At 39.4% G+C, this 13430-nt stretch overlaps 1 protein-coding gene across 1 annotated transcript in view; it reads left to right on the forward strand.

The window, feature by feature from the left end:
- LRRK2 (leucine rich repeat kinase 2) overlaps positions 1 to 13189 on the forward strand; it is a 69418-nt gene extending 56229 nt beyond the window's left edge. The window contains exons 43-51 of the mRNA XM_065665787.1: positions 354 to 454; positions 1133 to 1327; positions 2338 to 2531; positions 2831 to 2903; positions 3718 to 3902; positions 4594 to 4746; positions 5514 to 5722; positions 8868 to 8942; positions 11423 to 13189. Coding sequence (XP_065521859.1) covers positions 354 to 454; positions 1133 to 1327; positions 2338 to 2531; positions 2831 to 2903; positions 3718 to 3902; positions 4594 to 4746; positions 5514 to 5722; positions 8868 to 8942; positions 11423 to 11544 — 1307 coding nt within the window. The 3' untranslated portion in view covers positions 11545 to 13189. The remainder of the gene's footprint in view (positions 1 to 353; positions 455 to 1132; positions 1328 to 2337; positions 2532 to 2830; positions 2904 to 3717; positions 3903 to 4593; positions 4747 to 5513; positions 5723 to 8867; positions 8943 to 11422) is intronic.
- Positions 13190 to 13430: the final 241 nt, after the last annotated feature.

The following is a 13430-nucleotide window of genomic DNA, read 5'->3' on the forward strand; positions in this document are numbered from 1 at the left end:
CAAGCCTTTGAATGGTCAGCCTTATTCAAAACACAACTCACACACATCTGTGACTCAGTCCCAGGTATAGGAAGAGCAAAGAAAAAGTTAAAGCAAAATCCATTTGCTTTAACTGCTCTTAATGAAAAGGACTCTAGCCCTAGCATTTCATGCTCTAACATTTAATGGTGGATGAGAAATTCCAGGCTGTTGATACTGACATTTTAGCTTTACATTTTTAGAGTATGATATTTCTAGGAGCAGCTCTGTGAGAACTTAGATGATATCTCAAAATAAGAAGAAATTTATTCAGAACTCTCATTTCTGAACTGTGGTAAAGGCCGGTTAAGCAGTTATCTAATTTCACATTTTAGATCCTGTAAAAGAATACGGCTGTGCTCCCTGGCCTAAAGTTGAGAATTTAATTAAAAAGTGTTTGAAGGAAAACCCTCAGGAACGACCAACATCTTCCCAGGTATTACTTTGTATATGTATTTGTATTTGTATATACATGTATGTACATATAGTACATGATACCACAAAGGTGTTATGCTTTCTAAAAAGGAATTGAACATTTAAGTTAGTAAGAGACACAGGGTATTTTCTGTTCTTCTTTCCTGGAACTGAAGCAGCCATGAAATACTGCCTGCTCTTGCCATCCAGCATAAAAAGTTCTATTCAAATCTAGCAACAATTTATTCTAGCCTAGTGTTTTTTTCCCTATGTTGCTGTATAGTGATTGCAGGGAAACAGGATTTGGATTACTTTATGGTCTTTGCTAGGGCTGTGCAAAAAAAAGACTTTGTTACAGTATCAGTGCAGTTAGCCTGTGGGGCTCATGCATATGAAAGGAGGAACAGCAAGCGTGGATGTGAAACCTACTTTGGTGTGTCTGTTATCACACATCACATTGCTCTTTGAAATGAGTGAAATTTTCACATGTGCCTTAACCCCACTGACTTCCTGAAATTCTAACAGAAAAATGAGAGTCAATGTCAAGTTTCTCAGTGCACAAAGACTGCTCATTAACAGTAGTGATACAGACTGCTGAGACTGTGTTCATGTTTCATAAAACATTGTTCTCCATTGCTTGTTATTTATCACTGTACAAGTCATTGTTATTACCATGTGCATTCTGTGGCTTTCTTTGTAGGTTTATGAGATCCTGAATTCTGCAGAGCTTATATGTTTGATGAGGTATGTTTTAATACCTAGCACGGCTACAGCAGAGTGCATGGTTGCTGCCAATCAAAGCTGCAAGAAGGCAGGAGTCTGGATAGGCAATGGGAACACAGAAAAAGCACAACTTTCATTTGTTAACCTAAATACAGATGGACATACTTGTGAGGTACGTAGGAAAGTTGCCATTTACTCTGAATTTTTGGCACTCAGATGTATTTCAGAAGAACTAACTGCATTTTAACAGCAGGATATTACTTCTAAGCTTTGTGAGAAGAAAGACTGCTCGTAAGTGAGTCATCACTGTACCCATGAAATGAAGCAAAAACGCAGCCACTTTTTCTTCTTTTCCTGTCATCCAGATGGAACTTTCTCATAATGCTGTCTTCCTGGCTTCCTTTCTTTCACTCAGATGAAAGCTATTTCTAGCATGAAGGCTAGAACAAGGAGTAGTAGTTACACAGCCCTTCATATCTCTACCTCCCATAACAATCCAGATAGTCTCTTAAAGATTCCTGTCTCTCTTAAAGATTCCTGTGTTCCCATGGATGCCATCTCCTAGTGCCACTTTGGGTGATATCCTTCAGCTCTTTTGATTTTCGTACATCTCAGTCCTGTGCCTTCAGAAAAGGGAAAAGGTTTTAACCAAGCTCGATGTGCTGTGATGAACGTGTGTGCCAGAACTGAATATGACTCATCATCAAAGTTATTGAAGTTGTACTTCCATCTGTTGACCATGATACATTTTAATTGGTAGCTTTGGTATAAATTACACGGCGTATTTTGCTAAAACTAATATGAGAAAAATAAATATGAGACCAGTACTTTTATTGTTAGCAATTAAACTGAGCATATATTGCAGTGCATTTCCATTTGCTTAATTCTCTAATGGCTTTGAGACCTTCACTAGAATAGATAGAACATTTTTTTTCAGCATTCAGCTTAGATTTTCCTGTGTAGTGTTTGAGGGGTCCTTCCCAGCACTTTGGAGATAGATGGCACAGCTGATGTATTCTGCTAGTAGAGAATTAGATTTCTGAATGGGGAGGATAGGCCTTGGGTTCAAGGGTCCAAGGCCTAACCGTTCACGGTCCAAGAAGTTTATTTTCATTATGAGCAATTTATTATCATTTACCCTTACTGAAATCATAACCAGGTTGTTTTTCTTTTCTGACTCAGGATATGGCAGATAGTAAAATTTTAAGTTTGGCCCTAGTGACCCTTCCTACTGAGAAAGAAAACTGGATTGTAGCAGGAACCCAGTCTGGCTCTCTGTGGGCAGTTAACACAGAAGATGAAACAAGAAGGCATCGTCTGCAGAAAATGTCAGATTCCATCACTTGTTTATACTGTAATTCTCTGTCAAAGCAAAGGTATAAATGAATTTTAAATATTTTGGGTCACATTTTGAAAATATGACTAAACAGAGATGCTCAGAAAATGACGCCGGTGCACTTGCGCAGTTTTGCTCAGACAATTGCTTATTTTTCCTGTATTTCCACTTAATTTTGCACCTAGTGTATCTGGAGACTATATTTCTGACCAGAAGTAGTTGTATTTGCTTTTTGTGTTTAGTTGTTTAGTGAAACTCCTGAAATACTGGAGGCCGCTCATTTATTATTTTCTTACATGATAAAGGCATTTCTATAATTCGTTCTTTGTTTTATTTCAGCAAACAGAAGAATTTCTTCTTGGTAGGCACAGCTGATGGCAGACTGGCAGTTTTTGAAGACAGAGCAGTAAAGGTAGACTTGTTCTTAGCTGTCTGTTCTACAAAATACTATAAGTGAAATGTAAAGCAGTCAACAATAGTAGCTTTATTTCATTTAGCTTATTTTTAATTGCTTCTCTAAAACTAAAACTAATTTTCTACTTCATTCTTAGACAAACTGCACATTTTACAGTATCTGTTTTAACAGTAGAGTTCAGAGGCGAAATTGTTTCTCATTATAAGACTTTGAAAGGCCTGGTAAACTGAGTTGAGAGCGTCATTAATGGTTGTTACTAAGAATATCCTAATGGTTTTAATCTCCTTTATTTATTGCTGTTACAGACCCTTTTTCTTTACACTAAATTTTTGTAGGATATCTTCAAAAAGGCAATGTTGTTTAGATATTTTGTAGGTCAGAGCTCTGTGCACAGAACAGATAAATGCTGGGAGCTATTTGTATCAGCTGATTCCTGTGGGTTAGCTCCTGACCATATGCACTTTAGAGCAGTTATGGAGTTGCAATGCACTGCAGAACTAGAATATGGTTCAGTGTAGGATGTCTGCAGGGTACAGATGTGACTTGCCATCCAGTTCTTGGACTGTGTCAGGGGTTGCAGAAAGTATCAATCCAAGTTGTCCTGTTTCCACGCACACAGTCTGTTTTCTATGGGACATCTATAATGACATGATGGTGCTTTTCAATCTCCAACACTCTGGAAAGATACCATAATGATTCAGAAAATCTGGCTGTTTAAATTTACTTCAGCAGGCTGTGTGGCCTTGTTTGAACAGTTCTTGAGTGCCCATATACTCCTTGTTTCTAATGGAGAGTGTATTTTTCCTTGCAGTGTAAGGGTGCTACACCTCTGAAGATACTAACTATAGGAAATGTTAGCACACCACTGATGTGCTTGAACGAATCCTCGTGCTTATCGGAAAAAAACATAATCTGGGGAGGCTGTGGAACAAAGATCATTGCCTTATCTAGTGATTTCTCTGTTCAAAAGCTCATTGAAACAAAGACAAGTCAACTGTAAGTTTAATTATAAGTGATGTTACTTGGCTCTTGTTGTTTTATTGAAGATTTCTGGCAGTATTTTTGATGTAATGTCTTGTTCTGTAGCTTGTTCTTTGAGTTCTCTTGTTTCTGTTCTTTCCCTTCCATAATACAGATGGAATACAATGTGCATTAAAATAAGATCAGTGAGTAGTGTTTAAAGTGTTCATTGCTGCTTTTAAACAAGCGATATGCATTTTTACTATATAAAGGATTTATGAAGTCATTATCTATTCAGAAAATGTATAAATGCCACTGATCAGTTTTTCTCCTGCAATTGCATTTGTCCAGGTCCAGTCTACATTATTTAGAATCATACACACATACTGAGAATAGCATTTGTCTTTACATGTTTGTCAGCATGATATGCGTGCATATGTTTGCCCTATGTAGTTAAATCATACATGATTGCTGACTTCTCATTATTTAGAAATTAGAGACTCAAGTGTTTGGAGAGTTTGATACGATTCTCACATGGGCAAAACCTCCATTACTGTGAGAGTCTGTGTCAAACTATAGGAAGACTATAGCAAACACTTTCAGTTGTATCCAAGTCCTGTTTGGTTCCAATGCTGAGTATTCTGTAACAGTTAGAGGGAAGCTAACCCCACTCATAGTAGTCAATTAGATATTTTCTCTGTATCTAACTAGGAGTTCTTTCTTCTAGGTTCTGTCATAATGCTTACAGCGATGCAAACATTATTTCGATAGCAATAGACAAATCCATCTACCTGGCGAAGAAAAACAGCCATTTTGTGGAAATCTGGGATAAGAAGACAGAAAAACTTTCTGAACTAATTGACTGTGCACATTTTCTTAAGTAAGTATTTCATCTCAGATTGATGTACCAGCTACTAAGAAAAAAATAACACCATCCCAGTACAGACAGATGCAAAGAAAGCTGAGTATCACATTGCCTTCTCTAGCATATTACCTTAACCTGCTGGAGGTAAGGAATTTTCCCCCTTGTTTTGGTAAATGTGGAATTGTTTTCCTCTCTTTTGGCTGAGAACTTCAAAATATTTGATGCAGAACCTTAATTTCTTAAGACCCTTATTATATTTCACAATTTTTCTATGATATCAAGAAGATTCATGTAACTCTGCTCAAGAAAGAAGAAAGTCTTTTGCTGTCCTTCAGGTACTAATGCTTTTGCATCCAGTTACTGCCTGCATCCCTTGAATATGTCTTCTTTCTCCGGTGCACAGATTCAGTAGGACATCAGAGTTTAATTAACAGTGTTGGTGATTTTCATTTGCATTTAAATTGTTCCTCTCCCTTAATGTGCCACGTGCATTTGATTCTTATGATGAGATCAGGACCAGCTCTAGGTGTGCTCCTCCCACTTTGCAGTGACCCTCCTGCAGACTGGGAGAGAGCAGAGCATACCTGCCTGCTATTTAAAGGCCTTTTGAAGCAGATCAGCTAGCTCTTATAAGTCCACTAGTTTTCATCCCAGTTAGTTTCAAGTCAATCAACTGATTAGCATTGATGAATGATTGTTTAACAGGCTGGTACTGAGTCATTTTAGCAGTTGTGGAATAGTGTGCCACCAGATTTTAATACAAATTCTTTCCATACTCATAGAGACAAAATGGAAAAACTAACCACAGAATCAAAACATAAATTGGCTTACTCTGGGAGAGTGAAGACAATTTGCCTGCAGAAAAATACTGCACTGTGGATAGGGACAGGAGGAGGACATATCTTGCTGCTTGATATATCAACACGTCGTCCTGTGCGAGTTATAGACAACTTTTGTGATTCTGTTAGAGTCATGATAACAGCTCAGCTAGGTGAGTAAAACCATCAAATTATGTGTACTTTAAAAAATAGTGCCAAGTTCAGGATTGCTGTGTCCTTTTTGACATGGTATTCTGGAACAGATTAGCATTTTGCATGTTGTCTTCATTCGTTCTATTCTACCGCTGTCATCTTCAGTCACTGTCAGACACTACAGTGTTCGGTAAGTACCAGCGGGCTGTCATGCCTGTGCCCAGGTATCAGCTCTTCCCTGGCTTGTCACTGGTCAGCACATGAACACATCTCACCTTCACTGTGTTCTTGTGCCATGCTTCAGCACAGCTGTCACTATGTTCTGTCTGATAGTCTCTGTCTCCATCTGTGTCTGCCTGTGTTCTTCCTCCATCTTAAGTTTTATGCTTCTGGCTTTTCTCTCTATGGAGCTTGTTAGGCTTTAATAATTTTCCCTTAACTGCTTCTTACCCAGTTTTCTTCTCCCATCCTTATTCTGGAATGGTTCTTTTAGGTTTGGGTCACAGCAGATCACAGCAAAGCTGGGAAAGTGCTACACACTTGGGCTCAGGGTGCAGACTTGTATGTATTTGCTGTCCCTGTCACCAGTTGTTTTGAGCTACTGTAGGCAGAGGGGAGTTGTGGGTTTTCAGTGGTGATTACAAACAGCCAGAGGAGCATGGTTCAGTATGGGGCATTTTTGGCTGTTGTAACTTGCTTCACTTGTACACTTTCCTGCATCTCTCCCAAAAGTAATAAAGGTCATACCAAGTCAAGAGTTTATTGTACTGCAGTGGTGGGTACACTCAAAACATATTACTTAAGAAAGTATTCTATGGCACATGTGGATTCCCGTTGCCTTCCACTGTGTTTTGAAAAAAGCTCTGGACTTCACTTGCCTGTATGATTTAGTGTCAAAAAAGACTCCAAAGCTGCTATTGTGGTCTCAGAAACATGTTGTGATCCTGCTAGCAAACTTCACAGTTGCAGGCTGTTTTCTCATTCCATAATGAACTTAATGAACTTAATTTCTGGCACCAAAAATATCCATAGACTACAGTTAGCTCATAGTGCTGACACTGGTACAAGACAAAAAAACTTATCTTCCTGTGACTTGCCTTTGCCTGTGACAGCAAGTTTGTAGAGTCTGTTGAGTCCTCAGCTGTTAAGAGAGCGAGCTTCAGAGTCCAGATATACACTAGCACAGCATTTTCAGTCCTTCTAGTCCTGATAGCTCCAGTATCAGTGCTATAAAGAGACATTTTATTTTTAGCATTTTGTAAAGAATAGTTACAACGAAAGTTTCTGCCTCACTTGTTACTGTCACTGGTAGGGAAAGTGAGTCCTATAGAATAATACCGTGTGATTTAAAAAGCCTTGAGTCTCACAGCCTTTGTTTCTAGTCACCTCAACATTTTTAATCAAGATCTTATGTGTAGCGAAGTTAATACTTCAGGAGAAGGAGTTCAGCTGCAGTTGCACAAATCTCAACAACGTCAGGTAAGACTGATACATGCAGTTTGATGGGGGTTTTTTCTTTTGATCATCTTTTCCCAGCAATTATTTTGCAAGGGTTGGGTTTTTTCCCTGAATTCAAGGACTTCGTTCCTGCAGTGATTTTTCACAGAATCAGTGAAAATGGCACTGAGGCTGCTGAGCAATTCTTGATAATAACACTTTATTTGTGGAAAATGAGAGAAAATAGAGGGAAATACTTTTCTATTAAATAGTTTCATTTAAGGTTAAAATACAGAATGTCAATCAGATGTAAATATTTCAGGGAAAAGAGATTGCCAGACTTTGAGACATCAATTTTATCTTAGTTCATATACGAGTGTTGAAAATCTAATGTCTTTTTCTTATTCTCTCACCTACACATTAGCTTATAATAGACATCAGCCTTACCATAAAGAATGATATATATAGTAAGAAAGGACCCTAATCTGAATAGGATACATTATACTTCAGTTCCAATCACTTTTATAAGGAGTATGGATAAGGATTGGTTGCAGGAAAAATTTCAGTAAGTTATGAAAAATCTGAGCATGGAAGACATATGTGGTTCCCAACAGCCCACATCTACCATAAGCAGAATTAAATCTATATTGAAGGAGAATATACCGCAGATCTCCACAGGGCAGGGAAAATCTCTCTCTACCTTGCAGAGGTCCTGGGGGACCCATTTAAAACATCTGCTGATCCAGAAGGAACACATTATGAGGGTCACACTGCAGTGTAGTCACACAAAACTTCCAAGGCTGTGGCTTTCCCAATAAGCCATACTCCAGTCTGTTTATACCCCAGAAACCCTCCTCATCTTTCCTCTGGGGAAGTATGTCAGACTTCATGTACAAAGAGGTGTGGGGCACGGACAGGAGCCTGTTCTTTCCCTGGCCTGATACATGACCCAGGTATGTAGGCTGGGTCTTACATTCCTCTACTAGCGTAAAGCCAAAGGCTGACTGCTCTCCTCATGCTGCCAATAGGACAGGGAGCTGCTGTGGCAGGAGAACTTGTAACAGCTTCCATCTATCTTGCAAGACATTTATAAACAAGTCTTGTTGGGAATAAGTGGGAAGTTGATACTGAAACACTGGCACATTCCACTTAGCCCTCTGTGATCCAGCCACTCCTGTCTTCCTAGTCTTTTTTGCATTATTCAGTAGACACCTTCCTACAATCCGTCCCTTATTTCTGCTGCCATGCTAACTCTCCCTTCCCACCTACATGCCTAGTTAGGTCAGAACACTTTTAATTACTTTGTATCATATTCCGTTGTTCTTTTTTTCATAACCAAACTGATTACTGGCACTTTCTGTCTCTGCTGTGCACTGGGACTTCGTTTGCAGCCTCTCCCTTTGCTGTGACATCTGTTTCCTGTTTCTCTACTACCTCTGCTTGTGGTATATAATAGGGTGCTTTGTTCTCAGGCTTGTTCAACAGGCTGCTCGGCTGATCCAGTGCTTATGCCTTTGAACCCTGATAAACCCCTACATTAAATGGAGACATGAACTATATTGTTTTCATGTCTGGGGCTTTCATGGTTAATGATTTTGAATAAAGGGTCCAGTTGACTGAACTCTGCTTTCCATCCTCTTAGTGGCATGATGTTGTCTACTCTTTCTGTCCTTAAATTACAAAGTTCCCATTTAAATGAAAATTTGATGTTTTATTTCTTTGAAAAAGGGAGTCTCAAGAATGCAGTCCTTGTTTTGGGATATTGCTATAAACATGATACCGAAGACAACAAATACCACAAAGGTACCTGAGCTGTGTTTTATTCATTTGTAGTATTAGAGGAGTAGATGCTATTATGCTTGACTGCCCACTGGGAGTGAAGAGTTGATGATCATCATTTGATGTAATTTTATTGAAACACTGTTACTAGGTTTTGTTGTCTTTTGCATTTCTGGGCTCCGTACAAACTAACAGTAGCTTTCAAAAATGGAGCAGAGGAAGCCACCCTCTAGTTGAAGTATATAATATAATTTGCTGGAAAACTGTACCTGGAAAGTAAATGTCATTGTCTAATCAGAGAATGCATCAAGTGGATTTCTAGAGGGGCCTCTGCTAGGTCAGGAATCCTCAGTGTTTTCATGACTGATGCGGATGAAGACACAGTGAATGTGCTTTTCAGGTTTGCAGACAATTCTCAGCTAAGACAAAGCCGCAATCACACTGGAGGGCAGGATTAGAGTTCAAAATAATCTTGACAAATAGAACAAGTGGTCTGGAAGGAAATAGGATACTATTCAGTGAGGACAAATGCAAGACCTTTTACTTAATTAGGAATGATCCATTGTACCAACATGAGGAAATGATCAGCTTAAACAGCAGTGCTGCAGAAAAAAGGGTTATAATTGATCACAGGCTGAACATGAGTCAACCATGCTGCAGCAGAAGAGGCAGACACCCAAAAAATGTGGTGTCTGTAAGACATGAGCCAATCGTTACACCCTGGTGAATGCTGCTGTGGCCTCTGCTTGAGGAGCATATCCATTTGGATCATTGCTGGATGATCCAGATTATTAGCAATAGTCCAGGGAAGAGAAATGCAACCTGCAAGAAAATGTTGCAGGAGGTTAAGCTGTTTAATATAAATAAATCTTAGAGAGGACATAATAGTAGGCTTCAAATATGTAAATAAAAAGGAAGGGAATAAAGACTTCTACAAATCCCCTGTGGGTAGGATAAGGTCTAACCAGTTTCTATTGCAACAAGGGAGATTTAAGTCTGATATCAGCAAAAGCTTCCTGACAGTTAGGGTAGCAAACTGCTGGAAATGGAAGATAGATAGAAAATCTCTGTCTTTTGGGGTTTCCTAAGAATAGTTACAGTTGTTGTTCTGATCAATGCCGTTCTTCACCTTGATCTTATCCCTGTGGCTCCTAAAAATATGGCAATGACAGTATAAAGTTAAGGGTGGCAAGTGTAGATGAGCTGACAGTTTGGAGTAAAATATGAATCAAACTTACAGCAGTGTTTTTTATATTCTGATATTCCTGATTATTACCATAAGAATGCCTATTGACTTTTTAGTCTTTTGATTGTATTTGAGAGTGCCATTAATTATACAGAGAAGAAATAGAGACTCACAGAAGCCTTGGGGGCTTGGTTTGTGAGCACTAACTCATGCAAGTATTCTCAATTATCCACTAAATTATTCCACTAAAAGCAATGTGAATTCTCCGTGAATAAAGAGCCATTTGCATGAAGGGAAATTGAAGAAGCGACCTTCTCCCAAGATACTCACTACCTTATGAAATCAGTTTTCATTTTTAGTTTACAATGAATGTGTTTTGAGTCTTGTAAGCATTTAGGGTGTATCTGCTCAGGAAAACAGAGAAGAAATTTTATGCAGGCACTTCAGTACTAGCAGTAGGTGGTCCTGCCCCTCTCCTCTGCTCTCGTGAGACCTCACCTGGAGTATCTTGTGCAGTTCTGGTGTCCTCAACATAAAAAGGACATGGAACTGTTGGAACAAGTCCAGAGGAGGGCCATGAGGATGCTCAGGGGACTGGAGCACCTCCCGTATGAAGACAGGCTGAGGAAGTTGGGGCTGTTCAGCCTGGAGAAGAGAAGGCTGCCTGGAGACCTCAGAGCAGCCTTCCAGTACCTGAAGGGGGCCTATAGGGATGCTGGGGAGGGACTCTTCATTAGGGACTGTAGTGATAGGACAAGGGGTAACAGGTTAAAACTTAAACAGGGGAAGTTTAGATGGGATATAAGGAAGAAGTTGTTTACTGTGAGGGTGGTGAGGCACTGGAATGGGTTGCCCAGGGAAGTTGTGAGTGCTCCATCCCTGGCAGTGTTCAAGGCCAGACTGGACAGAGCCTTGTGTGGGATGGTTTAGTGTGAGGTGTCCCTGCCCATGGCAGGGGGTGTGGAACTGAATGATCTTAAGGTCCTTTCCAACCCTAGCTATTCTATTCTATGATTAGCTGTAGATCAGTACCTTATTGCCTGCAGGCACAAAAAATAGTTTTTCAAGTGCTTTTAAATGATATACTCTTAAGTTGAGGAACTAGAATCCAAATCATTGTGCAAGTACAAACAGCTTGTAGCCCATAACTGCATTACCTCACACATTAAGTGTCATATAAATTGTCTTCCAGGTGCTAAGCATGAAGCTTCATTGAGGCAGTTTACAAGCAATTAAAACATAAACACACAAGCAAAACCAATTCTAATTATGCAATAAGTTGTTTCTGTGACAGTTTTCCATTGTATTTGTTTTCCAGAATTACAGTCCTGCGTGTCAGTGTGGGACATTAACCTGCCCCATGAAGTGCACAACCTGAAAAAGCATATAGAAATGAGACAGGAATTAGCAGAAAAAATGAAGAGCTTTTCTTTGGACTGAAGAATCACCCTGCAGGTGCCAGTGCCTTTTCTAGTCTTCCATCCTAATGTACCGTGCAATATTTACAGCTTGTACTTGCTGGGGGTTCAACTGAAAACCGGGAAGAAAAGTGCCATGAGAGAGGCAGTTGGTATTCACAGGATACCAAGGCAAAAGAAGGATAAGTAAGTTATTTGTAACATTTGAAAGGACAGAAATACATGAAGAATTTCTGAGTCTAAACTGTTACCATGCATCTGTGGTTTACTTGTGAAGTTCTGCTCTCAGCAACTATGGCTCCACTTCAGTATAGCATTGTTCTTCCGGTTTTTGATCCCAGGTAAGTTGGGAATAAGCCAGGAGACTATAAATGGCTCTTACTTCATTATCTCTACTGAGTTGACACTGTAGTAAGAAGCAAAATTTAAGCCTGTTTATTGCAGTGTGCATGTATGAGTGTGCTCTGATGATTCATGCTTTAGTAATGTCAGAGCTCATGACCCTGATTATATGGAAGGAAACATTTTATTTTATGTAATAGGAGTGCTTGAAAGAACATATGACTACACATGACTCCCTGAAAACAACAGGCAGAATACTCTTTAGCTCTTCCATGAATAAATGACTTACTTATTTTTGTTACAATCAGAAAAAAATCATTGTGCTACAATAATAAAATAGCTCAGAATTCAGAATTTAAATACACCGACAGGCTTCTGCAAGTTGGTGTCCTCTTGCAGTACTGCAGTCTGCCTTGTTCTTAGAAGTGTAGTCACAGTGTGATGAACATTACCATTCACATAGATCTGTTGTACAGCTCACTTTGAAAATCCAGGGTGAAAGCTCTGATCCAAACACTGCTACAGTTTGCACCACAAAGAAAGCAGCAGGCTGCTGTGGCCAGGCTGCTGTGGTCAGGCTGCTGCTTAGCTTATCTCAATCTAAAAAACAGAGGGAACTTTGATATTTCTAATGTGCGAAGTTTCCAGTTATTCTTGTATTAATGTGTATAGTTCTTTGGGGGATAAGCAGGGGAACCTTGAGGAGTGTAACAGTTGGCTACCTCTTGCATATAATGACCAGAATTTGTTGCCACACATCTTCATTCAAGAGACACCTTTTGCTGCTCTTAGCTATAAGTCCAAGATGCTTCTTACAGCCTGCACTGACCTGCTCTAAGTAAGTAAGTGCCTTATTTCTGGCCATCAGAGGACAGATGTCATTTTTGTTTCGGGATGCCAAAAGAATGAATAGGGTCTTCCTCAGCTCTGAAGGAGTGGAGTATCCAGAGCCATTCCTGAGTCTATGGAGCTGAACAAGGTTGAGCAACCCAAAAGTTCTCAGTTCCATTTCTACAGTTCTGAAGAAATGATGTACTAGGACAACAGCGTGTTTTGTGTCCCACTCTATCAGTGTTCTATTTCCTGCCATGCGTTGTGTACTCAGGATTCCTTTTAGACATGCACCCCAGGTTTTATGTATTTGTATAATCTGCATACTGAGAATAATTTGCTATTTATATGGGATTTTATAACTGAGAAAATATATATTATCAGGAATACTTTTTTAAAAAATAGAATGTATGTATCGTGATTATTATTTATAAGTCATTTTGAAATGTAAGCCTTAAATCTTTTTATTAAACCTGTGCTTTATTAATAACATAGTCTACTGCCTAACTGCTGAATTTCCAAAGAGCTTTTGGGTTTAGTTTTTGTGGCACTTAATCCCCTGAATCAAATACCAGTTCTTCTTCTCTGTCTCATAATGCTTATCTTAAGCCTCTTTCCATTCCCCAGTTTATCTGTCTCCTACTTGGTGTTCCTTGCAGCCTTTCCCAGAGATGGGAGATGACCTGTAAGCAGTACTGGCCTTGCGGTTGCCTCTTCTGAGATTCTCTGGAAAAG

Source organism: Lathamus discolor, chromosome 1 (genome assembly GCF_037157495.1).
Source record: "Lathamus discolor isolate bLatDis1 chromosome 1, bLatDis1.hap1, whole genome shotgun sequence".
NCBI lineage: Eukaryota > Metazoa > Chordata > Aves > Psittaciformes > Psittacidae > Lathamus > Lathamus discolor.